Below are 20,564 nucleotides of genomic sequence, written 5' to 3' on the forward strand. Positions count from 1 at the left end.
ATTTCATTGGCTTCCCTTGCCCTGGATTTTTAAAAGTAACTTTTATTAATTATAAGGAAAAAGTTACAAAATTACCATCAGTCTTATAACCAAGGCAGCTCTTCATTTTGGTGTACTTCCTTCTTATTCTCTGTACATTTTGTGTCCCTATAACTCTATGGAAATGACAAAGTTTATATCGTGTTGTTGTTTTTTTAACTCAACATCATTTTCTCCCTATAACACAACTTCCTTACTGTTTCATTGTACTTTTGGTACTCATTTGCTTATTCCTAGGCCTTTAGATTGTTTCAGTTATTTTTTGCATTTAGTATTTACTCCCTTCCTACATAAAGTATTTTTCTATAGTTTGTGTCCTCATAATGGATTCTCAGAAGTAGGACTACTCTATTCAAGGATACTAGCACTTTTGTTGTATGTTGTCAGGTTATTTTTCAGAAAGATTGTGCTGATGTTCATTCCATCTATAAAACATGTAGATCTTCCTTTCTCTGCTCTGCGTCTCTGCCAGCTTCATTAATTTTTAACCTTTTCTAAGTCAGATAGATTAAACAAGTGTTCTATGACTTCATTTTTTGTTTTTATTTTTGTAGAAGTGATACATGGTTACTGTAAATAATTCAAACAATATAGCCAATACTGAAAACTATATAAAAGAAATTGAAAATTCAGGCCACATAGAAATGACCACTCTTCATCTTTGGTAAAGATTTCTTGCAGATAATTTCTTTGCATGTACACCTTAGAGTTTTACGTAAATGATTCCATACTACTTTGTAGCTTTTCCTTCACTCAGCAGTAAGTTACAAGGATCTTCTCCTGTTTGAAACAGATTCCGTTCCTCCCTTACTCCTGGAGAAAAGAATGCATGTCTTTTTTAGAAAAGTTTGGTTTGGGGTCAAAGCCCCAGAATAATCAAGAATGTTCATTTGCTGACCATTGTTTTATGTGCATGTATTTCTTTCAGGATCTTTGCAGGAAAGAATTAATAGTTCAGGTTCCCCTGGCCAATACCATCTTAACGTTTCAACAGTTTTGCGAATACTACTTAGACATATTAAACCTGTTTTTTCTCTTTTTGGGACATTTAAAGGAGTCTCAAAAAGTAGCATTAATTATTTTGCCACTCTCATCTGTTTGCAGTTAGATAAAAAGAATGTAATTATGACCTTTTTACTTTATGCCTATGAAACTTCCTTACAAAAGCAAATATACGTTTGCCCCCTTTTCTAGGGCAAATCATAAATTAAGAAAGTTAATGAGCATTGCTTCTAGCTACTTTTTAAATTTATTTTCCTCTGTACAAGTATTTTTGGAGTAGAGATATAAAGAAATTTCCTGACTTTGTGGAAAGGTGAAGAAAGAATGGTAGCTAATACTTATTAAGCACTTACGATGTAATATAAATATTACAAAGTACTGTTAAAGATTTCTTCACTATAAAGCACACTTCTTATATCCTTGTCTACTTCTTCAAGTTCCACTATTTCAAAACAGGTGTCTCCCTACAAAAAACAGAGGCTAGAACAAAAGACTTTATTACGCAATACTGACTAAACACATTTCAAATAGTAGATGAGAAGTGAGCAGGGAGGCTGGCAGTAGGTTAGTTGAATTGCACTTCTACCTCCAACAGGGACTTAGAAGCCGTGTGTGAGCTTGATCCAAGGAGAAACATGAGCAAACGGGATTTAAAACAGGGAGTGAAGTGTCAGATGTCTGTTTTTAAAGTACCCCCCTGGCCACATTAGAAGAGATTTCAAGAGGAACTAGACTAAGAGCAGTTAGAAATCTGGAGGATTTATCCAAATGGGATACTAGGTGACCACAGCTGGAAAACAGCAGTGGGAAATGGCAGTGGGAAAATAGTGAAATGGACAGATGTGGAAGAAGTAGAAGCAAAATCTCTGGATGTTGAGGCAGTTCAGTGTTGATGAACATCATGGGCTCTTGGATCTGGAATTAAATCCTGGCTCCCTTACTTACCAGTTGTACAGCTCATCACATAAAATCACCTACAAAATGGGTTAATATTAGTGCCCATTTTACTTAGGCTTTTAAAAGGATTAAATGAGATAATTCACTTAAAGCTCTAGCATCAGGCCTGGCACAAAGTAAGTATCCTAAGTATTAGCTTTTATTCTTGGTATCGGTGTTATAATTTATCCAGCTTCGCTGTGTGGGATTTATATATAAAATATCCATGTAAAATTGCTCAACTCTTTTCATCAGCCCTCCTCTCAAGACCAAACAAGAAAGAACACTCTTATCCTTTAGTATTTGTTTGCTAAAACTAGAGTGGAAATATTGTTAAACAGCTTGCCTTTGTTAACAGCCTCATTTGATTTATCTTATTTCTTATCTCCAGTTTTAATGTCATTAAGAAAAAACAGCTGGGCTTCTAGACTCCCTACAAGGGGAAGGATTTCAAAAAAAGTTAATGACTGCATTTCAGAGTGTCTCAGTTAGATTGTTTGGAATCATCTTTTGTGACACAGATTGGGTTCTTAAAAAGCTTTTGGTGGACTTCACTGGTGGCGCAGTGGGTTGGAATCGACCTGGCCACTTGCAGGGGACACGGGTTTGATCCCCGGTCCGGGAAGACTCCACATGCCACAAAGCAGCTAAGCCTGTGCGCCGTAACACTGAGCCTTCCTGCTGCAACTCCTGAAGCCCGTGTGCCCCAGAGCCTGTTCTCCACCACAAGAAACGCCCGTGCACTGCAGTGAAGAGTGGCCCCCATGCTCTGTAACTTGACAAGGCCCATGCACAGCAACGAAGACCTAGTGCAACCAAAAATCAATCAATTAATAAATGTTTTAAAATTCCCATTAAAGAAAGCTTTTGGTGCAGAGGATATACTTGGTAGCTTTCTGAGAAGTCTAATTTCCCCTACAGATTAAACAATATATGTATTATGGAATCCAAAGTCTTAAACTAAGTACAAGAGAGGAATGTCTGAAAGCAAGGAGAGTGGGCACTGCTGTTGTTACTCTCTACTTCTGTAGTATCCTATTGTATTTGGGCGCTGTTGTAGTTCTTTGCATTGTGATAGGCAGTGTCTAATTTTCTTTTACCCCTCTAGCCTTCTTTTAATACTTAAGTAGGATGTGCAGTAAGGCCTTAGTTAACCCTTCCAGCCTTATCTCACTACAACACTACTTATTTAGATACTTCTGTAAATGAAGGCCTGTCTCATACTTATTAGAAGAAAATGAAAAATGAATAACCAAGTTCCATAAACAACCTTCAAATGAGGTATTTTATTTGATAATTGGTTTTTTATTTCTTTACTTATTCTTTAACTGAAGGATAATTGCTTTACAGAATTGTGTTGTCTTCTGTCAAACCTCAACATGAATGAGCCATAGGTACACGTATGTCCCCGCCCTTGAACCTCCCTCCCGTCTCCCTCCCATCCCACTGCTCTAGGTGGTTGCAGAGCCCCTGTTTGCATTTCCTGAGCCTCACAGCAAATTCCCGTTGGCTCTCTTTTTACGTATGGTGATGTAAGTTTCCATGGTACTCTCTCCCTGCATCTCCCGCTCTCCCCATGTCCATAAGTCTGTTCTCTATGTCTCTTTCTCAGTTGCTGCCCTGCAAATAAATTCTTCAGTACCATTTTTCTAGATTCTGTATATTTGTGTTAGTATACGATATTTATCTTTCTCTTTCTGACTGACTTCATTCTGTATAATAGGCTCTAGGTTCATTCACCTCATTAGAACTGACTCAAATGCGTTGCTTTTTATGGCTGAGTACTGTTCCATTGTATATATGTATCACAACTTCTTTATCCATTCATCGGTCGAGATAGTGGTTTGTCACTTACGATAGAAGAATGACTAGGAAGCGTCCCAGTGTGGTTTGAGAAAAGTGTCTTGAGAGGAAGCAGATATTCTGTTCATTTAACCATCTTGCTGCTGGGCTCTAGGCAGTCAGAAATGGATGAAATGGTCTTTAATACAAGTTTTTAGAATATATTTTAAATTTTCTTTGATTTATGAGATAATGCAATTTCTGGAAATCATTGTAGGTTCAACCCTTCCTCATCTGATACATCGTTAGTGTCAGTTTTCTGAATAAATTGTGGTATGTTTTATCTTTCCAGCTGGTTCAACACCTTTGATGAACATTCGGGCCTCCACTGGATATATACATTTTTAGCCTAAGTTTTGGTGTTTTAGGCTTGATATAGAGAATTGTAGTTCTGGACTAGCCATATCATTTTAAAGATAAAGAGAAATAAGCTCAAGAAAGTAATGACTGACTGGTCTAGCTGTCTGGTGGTGACTGACAGTCATGCCTGCGTCCTCCCTATTGCTGTCTGTGTTCTTTGTACTTCAGAGGCTAGTGCTTCTCAAGGGGGGTCCATATGTATTTGAAAGGCGAACAGATTCTTAATGTAAGTGTGACACTGTACCAGATTTTATTACAGCAAATAATAGTTTGTTTACCTAGAATCATAAACAAAATTATCACCTTTGCAGCTTAACTGTAAGCCATAATCCTGTTGGTTACATTGTTCTCTTGGCTGTGGTATCTTGCTTCTCTTGTGGTTTGCTTTAAAATGATACTCAAAGTAGATGTGTGGATGCTGGCAACACGGCAGGCGTATTTGGTTTCATGAAGGGTTTTAGAGTTTCAGTTTCTGGAAAGTGCTCCATTGTTCTTATGTTAACTTTTAGTCTGTCTTCTCTTTTCTCTTTTCCCATAATTAAAATGGAAAGGGACAATGTCAGGGGTAGACCTATGCCACTAAACGGAGAATTGTTGACACCATGAGGAAGTTCATTTCTTTCTCAGTTTCTTTGCTATGCTTCTTCCTGGAGAGTATTATTAGGAAAAGGAGTAAGCTTTTCAGAAGGCAAGTGCTATGAAAAAATAAACCAACTTTTTTCTTGTATTTTACACCACTGTTTTCAGAGTGTAGATGGGCTGATGAACAGACTGTGCAAATGAGAATAGATGTTTATCTCCTGTGTGAATGAGCCAAACTAATGTGACATGTGGCATGTGGTGTGGCGTGTGGGATATCTTAGTTCCCCAACCAGGGATCGAACCTGTGCTCCCTGCATATCTTAACCAGTGGACCACCAGGGAAGTCCCTAGAGTTCTCTTTTCAAACTAGTTCTTAGGCATTTCTGGTCCTTTTTAAAACTTGTAACTTTGAACTATGTGATTTAATTTATTGTGATCTTCAGTGTTCTCAAAAAATCAAGATACAGAAGGTAAAGGTACAAGTAAGGGATTTAGTATGAAGGTTACTGTCGTACTTTGACCAATAGTAACCTTTGTATCAACTTTCAAAGTATACTGCTTGGAAAGTGCTACTGACCCCCTCTGGTGGCCAAAAGATTATGCTTTTTCCTCCCCCTAAAATGAGGAGGAGTATTATAATAAAGGTGTGGTCTCATTACTGTAATATTTAAAAGAACCCCACCTTGTACTATATAGGACATGTTCAGTAAGTACGTCATTGAACCAAAATAGCATTTTATGTTTATATAAAACACATTAATGAATACTGCTTACAAACACAGATATCCCATCATGGTTTTTTTGGTAAAGCAATTTGTGTGAGGGAATCTTAAAGCATATATGTTAAAAGGGGGAAATATCCTATAGTGACTGCATTTGAATTCCACATTATTAATTTTAGATGGAAATCGATGTTTTAAAAAATACTATTTTGGTGATTAGAGGTTGTAAATAAGTTCCACTTTTTTCCTGTGGAAAAGCGGGATTAAGAAAAAAGCTATATACCTTTAATGTATTACCCCTAAAATTGTACCAATGAGATTTTGAAACCATGTTACAATTTTTAAGAACATTTAATAGTGTATATCCATTGTGACCATAAAGAAATTTATTCCCATTTTCCTCACCCCACCTTCAAAACACAGATTATAAATTCAGGATGAGTAGTGTTGCCTTTAAGGTGAACATCTTAGAAAGCCCAAGTAGATGTCAACAACATTGCAGCTTTTCAGAATAGTTTTATATCTTTTAGAATAATTTTTAGCCCCTATGACAAAATGTTTTTAAAGTATTGATATCCCTGGGTGACCTCCCTGGTGATCCAGTGACTAAGACATTGTGCTCCCAGTGCAGGGGTCCCAGCGTCAATTGATCCCTGGTCAGGGAACTAGATCTCACACGCAACTAAGAGTTTGCACGCCACAACCAAAAAAGAAAAAGGTCCTCCATGCAACAAATAAAACTCAGCATAGCCGACTAAATAAATAATAACATTTTTAATTATTAAAAATAAAAGAAAAATATTGATATCTTTGATTTTTGAGAGAAATCCAGTACCAAATCAAGCCATGTCATGTGAATAGGAAAGGTAGTCAAGCTTAATTATACAGTTTGTAGCTATTCCTTTAATGTAGTAAGACAGTTTTAAAATTTTTATTCTGCCACTCCCCAAAATGATTTTAGATAGCTCCATTTTGTGTCTGTATCATAAAATTACTCTCAATATTATAATAGTACCTAGGAATCTTTGATGCAGTGACAGCATTGTTGGCAGAATGATAGGCGTTTCCAGAATGACTAGTTTTTAAATAGGGGGAATTCATTTGTATGTGCATGTATATATTTGTTAAGCAGTTAGATTATTTTTAAAGTTGTCCCAGTGCAGTTACTGACATAGAGTGACAAATGAACCCCCATTATCTAAACTGAAGAAAATGAAATTGATATTCATGAGTATACTCTATTTTTTCCCTTAGAATGATATATATAATTTACGATACAATTTATTTAAGTGAAACTTTGTTAGAAATAGAAACACAATTATTATAAATGCTCAGACTCAACATTCACTTACTATCCATTACTTAAAATGTACAGTAACGTTACTGCTATAGTAGAGTCTTTTGTTCTGTCATGCCTTTGTTGTAAGGAGATATTACTGTTTTGAAATAGTGGAACCTGAAGAAACAGACAAGAATATAAGAAGTATCTTTTAGAGTCAAAAAATGTTTAGTAAAGCTTTGTAGTGTTTGTATTTTGTTTCAGGATCTTAAAGTTTTGACTTACTCTGTTTAGGACTCATTGATATAAAGCATGTAAATGGAGAGGGTAGATTGATTTGGATTTGAATTTCAAATTGTTTGGTTCTAAATATTTTTAAATAAATATCTAAAATTGTTTTTAAATAAAATTTTGATTGAAAATTATGAGTTTTATATTTAAATGGACAGTTTGAATTAATTACTGGTTAGAAATGAATGCCATGCAAGTATCTGAGATAAGTGACTTCTGAAGTGCTTTATATTTTTAGTTCATTGCATTTAATAGTCCATTAAATCTATTTAGTCCAGTAGATTTTTCTTATTTTTAATTCCAGTCTTCTATATTTAAATCTACGAAAAAGTTTACCAAAACAGCACAACAGTTAAAATGTAGAAACCCTGTTCTCAGAAAGTTAGTATTCCTGTCAGATGAGAGACAGAGACGAGAGCCGCAGGAGACCTAGGTCAGTGCCTTTGTTCCAGGACATTGTTTGATTAAAACAGTCTTACTTTTTAAATGAGTTATATGATTTCTGTAATTAGAGTTCTCTTATTGGGATTCTGTTATACTGAAACAAGCTTACCTTTTTTTCTTTAGCTTTTATTGAGGTACAATTTGTAAAATGTATCATTTTAACTGGGCACTTTGAGTTTTGACAACTGTAATGTATTCCCACCAAAATACATCTCTGTAGGTAGCGTCCCCACTGTACCCTGGCCTGCTTTTCTCATGAACTAACTTTGTCTTTTTTTAAAAATCAGTTTTCTTGAGATGCAGTTTATATACAATGCATATACTTAACCCTTTCATTAATAGTTTCCCTGGCACCAGAATACTTACTTGGTAATTTCTACCTCGTTACTAAAATATTGCTTTGCTTTGAGATAGGGAGTGGTGTAGGGTGACACAAGTCTTGGAGAAGAGCTTTGATTCCATCTAGTCATAAGTTTATGGAGTGCAGGAGTAGAAGAGGGTGACAGAGGATGAGATGGCTGAATGGGATCATCAACTCAATGGACATGAATTTAAGCAAACTCTGGGAGATAGTGAAGGACAGGGTAGCCTGGTGTGCTGCAGTCCATGGGGTCATAAAGAGTTGGACACGACTGAGTAGCTGAACAACATAAGTATATGTGTAATTTGTTATGAAATTTACAATTGAGAACATATTGCAGTACCTTTTATAGCTAGACTGTTTTATGAACAATTATTATTAAAGTATGACAATTTTATTTTGAATCTTTAACAATCAGTATGTGCTAGAAGCTTGGACTTTGGGAATATATGCTAGGTATGATACTAAAAATGATTAGGTATTATTTTACTTCTTAAGTTTATGACTAGGATTAAAATTGTGTACAGTACTTTTAAAATCTACAGTAGAAAGTAATCAGAGACCCTAAATACTTGAACAGGTTTTAGGTGCTTGGAACTTACTTTTTCCAAATGTTCGATTCCTTTGTCTGTATTTTTGAAAAGTGAAAATTAGTAGCTCAGCTATGTCCAACTCTCTGTGATCCCATGGACTGCATGTAGCCCACCAGGCTCCTCTGTCCAGGGAATTCTCCAGGCTAAAGAGTACTGGAGTGTGTTGCCATTTCCTTCTCCAGGGGATCTTCCTGACCCAGGGATCGAACCCAGGTCTCCTGCATTGCAGGTAGATTCTTCACCATTTGAGCCAGGAGAGAAGTACTGCATTTTCCTAGGGAGGATGAGATACAAAACTGATACGCTAAAGCAGGGGTCTCCAACCTTTTTGGCACCAGGGGCCTGTTTGATTGAAGGTAATTTTTCCACAGATGGGATCAAGGGATGGTTTCAGGATGATTCAACTGCAGCAATGGGGAGCAGCTGTAAATACAGATGAGGTTTCACCCACTTACCTGCCACTCACCTGCTCTGCAGCCTAGCTCCTAACAGGCCACAATACTGGTACCAGTCTATGGCCCCGGGGGTTGGGGACCCCTAAAGAGTAGCAGCTCTTCAAGATTAGATCACAGTGCTGAGTCTAAATAAAGGCTTCCATTGGGTGATGACAAAATAGGTTGGGAAAATTGGGGATTTTCTTTGTGTCATGAACTGTTAAGGTCACTCCAAAAATGGAAAAAATTGCAACTGTCTTACAGAAGATCCAGGTCCAGGAGTAGTAATGAAATATTAGCTATTAAAATTGAGTAGTAGATGCCATAATCATAATAGGTTAAGAATGGTTGAGAATACAAACTACCTGAAATAATAGGAAAGGCTTCATTGAGACAGAGATATTTGAGCTATGTCAGGATAAGTAATTTGTCTATAAAGAAACAGTACTTGGTTTCCTTTTTTTTTTTTTTTCTTTTGGTCTTTGTTCTACCAAAATTTTTTACCATGGTAAAATATGAATGACGATCTATCATTTTAGCTTTTTAACTGTATAATTCTATGATATTAAATTTATCCACATTGCTATTCAACCATCATCACATCTATCTCCAGAACTTCTTCATCTTATCCAGCTCTGTACCTAGTAGATTCTAACACCTCATTCTCCTATCTTCCTAGCTCCCTGATAACCACGACTCCACTTTCTGTCTCTATGAATTTACCTACTATAGGTAGTTTTCCTTTTATAATCGGTTAGCCCACTAGCCCAGCATGTAGTTGGTATTCAGTACATTTCTAAATTAATGGCAGTTAGCAATTGAAACACATTGCTTATGCCAGTGGATTGCCTGTATTTCTTGAGTGAACTCTTATTTCTAATTATTGTTCTAATAACCTTATTTTTAAATTTTTTACAATAACCTTATTAGTTTATATGGAAGCTTTTGTTTTCTCAACTATTTTTTCCAGTTTTATTGAGATAAATTGATCATGTAATATTGTATTAAAGTTTACAGCATAAAGATTTGATATATGTATATATTGTGAAATGCTTGCTACAATGAGTTTACTTAACATCCATCACCTGACATGGTTAAAAAGTTTTTTCTTGTGATGATTAAGTATTTTTTATTTAATTTTTTCATGTAGTTTACTTTCCTTTTTAGACTGAATCTGGATATGGATCTGAATCCAGCTTGCGTCGACATGGCTCAATGGTGTCATTGGTATCCGGAGCAAGCGGCTATTCTGCAACATCCACCTCCTCATTCAAGGTTTGTAATTATGAATGCTTTAAGTTAAGGCAGCATAAATTGAGTTTAGTACTGAATGTTGTGAGCAGAACTTATTTAATAGTTTCTTGAAAGAAAATCTTTCATAATTTTTCATCACAATGTTAATTTGAAAATATTAAATATTAGAGTAGCAAAGTTGTCAGGCTTATTTCTCTCATTTCCTTCAGGCTTCTCACTGTCAAATAATTAGTTTCAAGTGTTTCCCTGGAAACACTACATTGAACTTGACAACTCTTCCTACCCCATGCCCTCGGTAGTAAAATACAGACCTTAAATTAAAAGATAATGAAATTCCATCCTTTGTGATACTTAAGTGAAGTCGCTCAGAGTAAAATACAGACCTTAAATTAAAAGATAATGAAATCCCATCCTTTGTGATACTTAAATGAAGTGAAGTCGCTCAGTCGTGTCCAACTCTTTGCGACCCCCATGGACTGTAGCCTACCAGGCTTCTCCCTCCATGGGATTCTCCAGGCAAGAATACTGGAGTGGGTTGCCATTTCCTTCTCCAGGGGATCTTCGTGACTCAGGGATCGAACCCAGGTCTCCTGCACTGCGGGCAGACGCTTTAACCTCTGAGCCACCAGGAAAGCCCAGTTTTGATTTTATTAACTTGGATTGCACACCCCATCTTCTGTGTTACAGAAGGGCCACAGTTTGCGTGAGAAGCTGGCTGAAATGGAAACCTTCAGAGATATACTGTGTAGACAAGTCGATACTCTGCAGAAGTTCTTTGACGCCTGTGCTGATGCTGTCTCCAAGGATGAGCTTCAAAGGGATAAAGGTTAATTAGGCTATTACCACTATTTTTACTTGGAGAATGAATGGATTTAAAGCCTCTTGATCTTAAAGGGTAATGTCTTTAAGTGATCAAGGTAATTACAGTCACTTTTGCTGCACATCGCGAATGTCACAGATTTCAGTGTCCACGTAACTTGTGTACTTTAATAGCGCCTTAATTAATCTGATCACCCATACCAGATGTCATTGAAGATTTTAAAATGATTTTTGAACTCTTTATTTTATTAAAAAATGTAATATCTTGATAATACAGAGCATTTCACATGATTATGTCTAATAAATTGTACCCTATGACAAGTCTTAAGAGACAAGCATATGTTTTTGTTAAATCCTCCACATCGGGAATCAGTTGGTCTTTTTTCCCCTCCCTCTTCCTATTCTTCCTCTCCCTCTTTCCTCTCTTTCTCTTCCTCTGTCTTCCTTTCCTCTGCCCTTTTTCTCATAGAGGAAGAAGTCTGGGTAATGGAATAGAATAATAATGGAATGACATGTACATATATATAAGTAATTTCTAGTGAGGTTCTTTCCTTTAAGAGTTAAGAGAGAGAGAGAGATGATATTTAGTTAACCTGTAATATGAATTCTAAAGATACTTTTCATTTGTTACTGCTGAATATTACTGGTGTAGTATCTGTTCTTCTGTTTTAATCTGCTATGTAGGCAAAATGAACTACTCATAACAGCATTACTAAATAGTGCTAAGTTTATTCCCAGTATGACTAGGTTGCCTGACATGATTTTGTGTTTTGGTCTTATTAAATGTGTTTAATGTGGGTTTATATTCTTTCTGTTAACAAAATGGCTGAGTAGAAGAACATGAGCTCGTCCCTTCTTACATATTCTTTTTCTGTTCTCTGTTCTTTTTTCCCTTTCTCTACCTTCTTTTGGATTGAATAGTTTTTATAATTCTATTTTTTATTTCCTTTGTTGACTTTTTGTTAAATTTGTTATTATAGTGGCTATACATTTAAGTTATTACAGTCTACCTTCAAGTAATATGCCACTTCTTTTATTGTGTAAAAACCTAGAATAATGTATTTCGATCTCTCCCCACTACTGAGGCAAAGCAGCTCCGCATTCCCTAGCCAGTTCCCTGTGTATTGTCCCAGGTCTGTGTTGTTGGGACAGACACTTTCCCTGCTCCACACAGACTTCGGGTCCTCTTCGCTGGAATCCTTGCAGACGGTTCTTTCTACGACCTCTGTGGTTCCTCAGCTCACATGTGCTATCAGCGCTCTACACAAGACTCCCAGTGGGACCTTCTGCCCCTCCACAGAGTTCTCTCTGTACAGCGCTCTTCTCCCAAGCACTCAGCCTTCTGAACTCTAGTGACCTTTGTCCATCTGGATTTTCAGCTCCATTTTCTCACGTCAGAGAGTACCAGGCTCCTCCTGAGTTCCTACTCCACAGCTCAGAAACCCTCACCGCAGTAGACTGGACCAGTCACAGGGCTCGCATCATTTGTTTCCCAGCCCTTAAGGATCACTGTCCTTTGTTGCCTGATAGCCAGTGTCTTGAAAACCATTGTTTCATATATTTTGTCTAATTTTTTAATTTCATGCCAGAGGGTAAATTCTCTCCTTGTTGCTTCATCTTTGTCTGAAGCAGAAGCCCATATTCCTCTTAAAACACTTAATTTTATCTAAAGTAGACTTGAAATTCTTTATATTTGATACACTTTAATTTTTTGGCTCTTTAATGTTTATTTCTCTAAAAAATAAAGATGGTTGAACTTCTATTTCTCATTAATCAAAAAAGTATATATACTTTTTTTTCTATCAAATTAGACCTTACATATCAGCTTTCATTTGCTTGCAGACAGCCCTTTAAACTAAAACAAGGTAGACACAGATTTGAATTCTTCTTAATTTTTAAATGGTCTGTGTCTCCATGTCAATAATACATAGCATTTTAAGGATGAAAGTGATGGTGGAAGGAGCGGAAATTGGCATGCATTCACAACCAAGCTGTGTAGAGGATTTGAAAAATACCTTTAAACACTATTCATGTTTGACTGTATAGCAGCAGTGATGTGTGTGTGCACGCTCTGTCATGTCTGACTCTTAGTGACCCCATGGACTGTGTCCTCTGTCCATGGGGTTTCCTAGGCAAGACTGCTGGAGTGGGTTGCCATTTCCTTCTCCAGGGGATCTTCCTGACCCAGGGATCAAACCCACATCTCTTGCATTTCCTGCATTGCCGGTGAATTCTGTACCACTAGTGCCACCTGGAAAGTGCAACAGTGACAGACTAATATATTAGTTTGCTAAGGCTGCCGTCACCAAAGTACTCCATCACCTGTGGCTTAAACAGCAGAAATTTATTTCTCCACAGTCTGGAAGCTAAAAATGTGAGACCACGGTTTTGGCGAGTTTGGTTTTTTCTCAAACCATGAGGGTCATGAGGGAAGGATCTGTTCTAGGCGTCTTTCCTTGCCTTGTGGATGAGCATCTGCTCCACAAGTCTTCACATTATCTTCCTTTATAAGTGTCCGTGTCCAAACTTCCTTCTCCTATAAGGACACTGGTCATCTTGACATATTGACTGGGCCCATCGTCATGACCTCATTTTAACTTGATTACCTCTGTGAAGACCGTGTCTCCAAATACAGTCATAGTTTGGAGTATAGGAAGGTTAGGACGTCAACATATGAATTTTGTTGTGATACAATTCAGCCATAACAACTAATTTCCCTATAAATGGCTATTTTGCAAAATTTTATTTTTAAGAGTACGTGCTGGGTAAAGCTGAAATAAGAACATGGAATAAGAACACTAAGGGCCATAGTTTCTTGCTTCGACTATACATCAGAATTGCCAACCGAGGATCTCTGTAGGTGTAGTAATACTTTCACTAAATTACCAAGACTAAATTATCTGTGACTTTAATTTTTAGAATCACATGCTTCTTTCATTGTGTGTCATTGAAATGATAATAGAAAGCTCTCATTTTAAGTGTTCAGTGTTTTTATTTAAAACATTTTATTATAATTGCTAGTAAGACTGAACGCCTCCCGCCCCCCACCACCACACACAGACACACACACTCTTCAGTTAGATTTCATTAACCATTTAGGTCCAGATAGATGGCACGGGTGGTAAAGAACCTGCCTGTCGATGCAGGAGATGTGGGTTTGATCCCTGGGTCAGGAAGATCCCCTGGAGGAGAAAATGGCAACCTACTCCAGTGTTCTTGACTTGAGAGCCCCATAAAAGAGGAGTTTGGCGGGCTACAGTCCATAGGGTCGCAGAGTCAGACAGGACCAAAGCAACTTAACACACACACAAAAACAAGATATATATACATATTGAAAGTAAAGGTTCTGATCTTGTTTTTCTAGTCATCATTAGTTTGATGACTTGAAATACTTAGCAATTTCTGCACATCTCTTTCCTCTGTAACATGGATGTTGTTACACAAGCACATGATTGTGAGATTTAAATTAGAATATGTATGTTAGCACTGTGCTTAGTAGCAAAAAAATCAATAATAGCTGCTGTTATTAATATGGTTAATTTGGATAATCACAGGGATAATGAAAGCAGGAATGTATAAGATCCAAAAATGGAATTTAGCATAATAGTTTTCAGTGTTGGTGAGGGAGAGACTGGTCTGATTGGGATGGGAGATTTGTACTGGGACAATGTTTCAAACCATGCCAGATATCCCTTAAAGGGGCTTCAGTATGGACAAGGAGTACTTGGTTGGGAAGGGAAGGGGAAAGGCCACTTTTTTACCAAGAGGAGCTTTTGTTTTCATCAGTTTTATATGTTGATTATTTGCTTTAAAAAAAAAAAAGGTTGAAAATTCCTGTTTGATAGTACTAGGCTAGTGAATGGTTAGGGAGATGAAAGCAAATCTTTAGTAACCCAAGGTAGATGCTGAGGAGATGAAAGAAGTGCAAAAATTTCAATATTGAAGACCAGTTAATCATAGTAGTATTGAGCCAAGGTCAGGATCCTATCTAAGGACTATTGATGACTTAAAGTCAGAGCAGCTTTATGGTAGTTAATTTCTTAAAGTGAAAGTGAAGTTGCTCAGTCGTGTCCGACTCTTTTCGACCCCATGCACGGTAGCCTACCAGGCTTTTCCGTCCATGGGATTTTCCAGGCAAGAGTACTGGAGTGGGTTGCCATTTCCTTCTCCAGGGGATCTTCCCGACCCAGGAATCTAACCCGGGTCTCCTGCATTGCAGGCAGACGCTTTACCCTCTGAGCCACCAGGGAAGCCTGTTTCTTAGAATTGACCTTATTTGCAAATTATTGATGAGAAGCCAGAGATCCACAGAATCTGGAAATTTGATTAATCTTGAAACTAAAGTATTTGCAGAAGCTAAAATATGGATATTGAAGTCTGTAGGAATGATGGGTGTGGAAAAGAAAAATGTCAGTTGGATACTGATAGCAGTTAGCTGCTGATAAAATAGTAGGTGTTAGTATTAATAGATAATGGCAGCTTGTGGTTTGAAAATTATTATAAATAAGAACAAATTTTTCAGGTAATAAAAAAATGAAATAGCCCACTAATTAGAAAATGGTAATACTGAATAAAGGTATTTTCCATTTAGTCAGGGAAGGAATAAGAAATAGGAATAGGCTTTGCTTCCATTAGAGAGAGAGTTAAAATAGATGAAATGTTCCTTGTAGAGCCAAATGGCTCCTGACGTAAGGAGATACAGACAAGAAGTAAGACATTAGTTTAATGTGAAGATTTCTCTTATAGAAAGGGAGTTCAGCAAAAGATAATATTAGGTTGATACAAACGCAATTATGATTTCAGACCATGAATTTTAAATCATTATTGTTGTTCAGTTGCCAAGTCGTGTCCGACTCTTTGCAGCCCCATGGACTGCAGCACGACTAGACTCAAGCACATCTTTATTAATCAAAATAAGAGTCATTACAATTAACACATTTTTGCCAATGAGAAATAAATTTGTTAATTCCTGCAGCATAAAAATCCATGCTTTGGGATTCAGTGAACTGTTGGAAAGCATTTTCTGCATCTTGTTAGTTGTGGAAGTATTTTCCCTGCAAAAAGTTGTCTAGATGCTTGAAGAAGTGATAGTTGGTGAGAGCTCAGTAAATATGGTGGTTGAGGCAAAACTTTGCAGCCCAATTTGTTCAACTTTGGAAGCGTGGGCTGTGCAAGGTACAGTCGGGCGTTGTCCTGGAGAATTGGGCCCTTACTATTGACCAGTGCCAGCTGCCAGCACTGCAGTTTTCAGTGCATCCGATCAATCTGTTGAGCATACTTCTCAGATACAATGGTTTTGCCAGGATTCAGAAAGCTGTAGTGGATCAGACCGGCTACAGACCACGGAAGAGTGACCATGGCCTGTTTTTGGTGCATGTTTGGCTTTGGGAAGTGCTTTGGAGCTTCTTGGTCCAACACTGAGCTGGTCGTCATCGGTTGTCCTGTACAATGCACTGTTCATCACATGTCACAATCTGATCAAGAGATAATTGTTGCTACATAGATTAAGAGAAGACAACACTAAAATGATGATTTTTTAAAATTTCCAGTCAGCTCATGAGGCACCACTTACCAAGCTTTTTCACCTTTCTAATTTGCTTCGAATGCTGAATGACCACAGAATGGTTGATGCTGAATTCTTCAGCAACTTCTCGTGTAGTTGTAAGAGGATCATTTTCAATGATGGCTGTCACCTGTCATTGTCACCAGCCAGCCACTAGGCTGCTCATCCTCAAGGCTCTTGTCTCCTTTACAGAACTTCTTGAGCCCCCCATAGCACTGTATGTTTGTTAGCAGTTCTGGGCCAAATTCATTGTTGATGTTGTGAGTTGTCTGCACTGCTTCACGAACCGTTTTGAACTCAAATGAGAAAATCACTCAAATTTGCTTTTTGTCTTGTATCATTTCCATAGTTTAAAATAAACAAGTAATAAATCATTAGCCAAAAAAAGCAAGAAATGTGCATTAAAATGATATATAACATAACCATATTTATTTAGAATGTACTCTAATATCAAATGGCAAATTTCAACAATGCAAAAGCTGCAGTTACTTTTGCTCCAACCTAACAAACCAAAGAAGCCATTCAAAAATATAGAATAAGGTTGGTGGCTGAGGTTTAGAAATTGATGAAGCAGAATTTTAGAAATTTTAGAAATTTAGAAGCAGAATATATAGTGCAGAGGATTCATATGTTAGGCAGTATAAAAGGAGAGTATTGTATAGAAGAAAGAGGTATGTTGAAGAACACAGGGGATTCTGTATTTCCTGGAATTGGATAAGTTAAAAGGAATATCCAGGCACAGACATATTGGGATGAATTAAAATCAGTATCACAACTGTAAGTCATTATATTTTCCCTGCGTATCCTGGAGGCAAGATAAAGTATCTTCTTTATCTATTGATACCATTACCATCCTCTTCAGTCTTTGTAGGCCTCTGGCAGAATTACAAAATCTCCCCAAGGTAAGGAGGAAGAGATATGAAGACTCAAAGGACAGAATAATTTATATCTCAGTACTATCCCTTACAAAAATGAGAATGGATACGGTTTTTATAATAATGTATTTAAAGACATTTCACAGCATACTTATTGGACATCTATTGATGAGCACTGAGAATACAAAGATGAATAAGATCGTGTATTCAGGGAATCCAGAGAATATTTAATCAGTTGAACATAAGAATAAACCTGGTTGATTTCTGTGTGCTTTCATCCTGATATTCTTATATATATTTTACTTAGTGGTAGAAGATGATGAAGATGACTTTCCTACGACACGTTCTGATGGAGACTTCTTGCATAATACCAATGGCAATAAGGAAAAGGGTAAGTAGTAAAGTTTTCTCTCTCAGGGTATGTGGAAAAAATATACTTTCTAAAGTTACATAGTAACTAACTATTTAACAGGAATAATTATTTAATGGAGTAATTGGAAAAAGTATTTTTTTAAGTTGGAACATGAAAGTTTCTTCTAGGAAAAGACATGGAGGTAAAATACAGTCTGACATTAAGTAATATGAGAGCTTATCTGACAAATATTTCGTTCTAAATTTTAGACATTGGCCATTTATTTCAGTAGTGTTTGGTAGAATCAGTTTCTAGTACTGAAAAAATATTTGTTAGGAAAGATTGTAGTGGAACTTGAATGTTTCTTTAATGTTATTTCTGTCTTTAATGTTCTTTTCTCTTTCCACTTGATAAACTGTTGTTGCAATGTATTTAATCAGTGTTACTAAAGGAAAATTATTGAAATAGCTGCTTTCATAGCACAGTTGTTCATAAACTCAGGAACAAGGTGGTTTATTTCATATATCAGTTAATAATGAGTTACTTTTTGGATGGAATTCCTAATTGTTCATTAGATATCTGTGTTTTTAACAACACAGATGAACATGGAGGGCATTATGCTAAGAAATAAACCAAAGACAAATAACACGTGGTATCACATATATGTGGTATCTTCTGGGAGAAGTTAGGTTGCAACAGAAACCTGTGACTCGTAGTCAGTGCTTTCTTTTAATATATTCTGAGAAAAAGCTGACATGGATTCTTAAAACTTTAAGTTGCAAATAACCCTTTGTGAGAAAAATAAGTTAATCTAATTATGCTTATTTTTGCTGACGTTAAGAAAGAATATGAAGTAAAATCTGATTGTTTTTCAGTTGCTAAGCCCTGTCTGACTCTTTGCGACCCCATATATTGCAACATGTCAGGCTTTCCTGTCCTTCACTGTCTCTTGGAGTTTGCTCAGATTCATGTCCATTGAGTCAAGGATGCTATCTAACCATTTCGTCCTCTGTTGCCCTCGTCTCCTTTTGCCTTCAGTCTTTCCCAGCATCAGCTCTTTTCCAGTGAGTCAGCTCTTTGCATCAGGTGGACAAAGTATTGGAGCTTCAGCTTCAGTATCAGTCCTTCCAGTGAATATTCAGGATTGACTTCCTCTAGGATTGACTAGTTTGATCTCCTTTCAGTCCAAAGGACGCTCAAGAGTCTTCTCTAGCACCATAGTTCAAAAGCATCAATTCTGTGCTCAGCCTTCTTTATGGTCTAACTCTCACGTCTATACATGATGACTGTTGGAAAAACCATAGCTTTGACTATATGGACCTTTGTCAGTAAAATAACGTCTCTGCTTTTTAATACGCTGTCTAGGTTTGTCATTGCTTTTCTTCCAAGGAGCAAGCATCTTTTAATTTCATGGCTGCAGTTACCATCTGCAATGATTTTGGAGCCCAAGAAAATAAAGTCTGTCACTGTTTTCATTGTTTGCCCATCTATTTGCCATGAAGTGATGGGACCAGATGCCATGATGTTAGTTTTCTGAATGTTGAATTTTAAGCCAGCCTTTTCACTCTCCTCTTTCATCTTTAGCAAGAGGCTCTTTATTTAGTTCCTCTTCACTTTCTGCCATAAGGGTGGTGTCATCTGCAATCTGAGGTTATTGATATTTCTCCCGGCAATCTTGATTCCAGCTTGTGCTTCATCCAGCCCAGCATTTTGCATGATGTACTCTGCATGTAAGTTAAATAAGCAGGGTGACAATATATAGCCTTAATGTACTCTTTCCCCAATTTGGAACCAGTCCGTTGTTCCATGTCCGGTCCTAAGTGTTGCTTCTTGACCTGCATGAAGATTTCTCAGGAGACAGGTAAGGTGGTCTGGTATTTCCATCACTTGAAGAATTTTCCACACTTTGTTGTGATCCACACAGTCAAAGGCTTTAGAGTAGTCAATGAAACAAAAGTAAATGTTCTTCTGGAATTCAAGGAAAGATATATAGAACAGTGGAATAGAATTGAGAGTCCAGAAGTAAACCTTATTTCATAGTAAAATAAATATGATCTTTTGTAAGAGTGAACACAAGAAAAAGAAAATAGGTTTTCAAACAGCTTTATTGAGATGTAATTAACATACTATACACTGTATATATATTTACAGTCTACAGTTTGGTCAGTTTTAATATTATCATGATGCTATCACCACCATCAAGACTGTCCTTCAAAAGTTCCCTGCCTCCATCCCTTTTGTCTTCCCTTTCTCTCCACTGCTCAACCAACCACAGCCCCTTCTGTCACTGTAGATTAGTCTGTATTTTCTAGAATCTAATGAATTCAGTTTTTCTTGCCTGATCTCTTTCTTCATTTGAAATTTCTCATTGTTATGCATATCATTATTCAGTGTCTTTTCATTGCTGAATAGTATTCCCTCGTACAGATGACTTGACAGGTTTCTTCAGTCCATTTGTCTGTTGGTGCAAATTTGGGTTGTTTACAGTTTGGAGCTGTTATAAATAATGTTCCTGTGAACATTCAAACACAGTTTTTTTATGGACATATATTTCATTTCTTTGGAGAGATGGCATGGTTGAATCATGTGGTAGGTATATATTTAACTTTTTAAAAACCTTCCAGGCTACTTTTCACCAGTCATATTTGAGAGCTGAAGCTCCTCCATATCCCCACTGACCCTTGATGTGGTCAGTCTTTTAAAAGTTTAGTCTTCTAATAGGTGTATAGTGGTATCTCACTGTAGTTTTAATTTGCCTTTTTCTAGTATCTGTAAGTGTTGAGCATCTTTTTATCTGCTTATTTGCTGTTCATATT

General features: G+C 36.9%; 1 protein-coding gene across 3 annotated transcripts in view; it reads left to right on the forward strand.

The window, feature by feature from the left end:
- Positions 1-20,564, forward strand: part of CERT1 (ceramide transporter 1) — a 123,070-nt gene that overhangs the window by 52,698 nt on the left and 49,808 nt on the right. For all 3 annotated transcript variants that reach the window (XM_043920025.1, XM_043920022.1, XM_043920024.1), the window contains 3 exons: positions 10,053-10,160; positions 10,827-10,965; positions 17,704-17,787. In XM_043920025.1, the coding sequence (XP_043775960.1) occupies positions 10,053-10,160; positions 10,827-10,965; positions 17,704-17,787 (331 nt within the window). The remainder of the gene's footprint in view (positions 1-10,052; positions 10,161-10,826; positions 10,966-17,703; positions 17,788-20,564) is intronic.

Source organism: Cervus elaphus, chromosome 12 (genome assembly GCF_910594005.1).
Source record: "Cervus elaphus chromosome 12, mCerEla1.1, whole genome shotgun sequence".
Classification (NCBI taxonomy): Eukaryota; Metazoa; Chordata; class Mammalia; order Artiodactyla; family Cervidae; genus Cervus; species Cervus elaphus.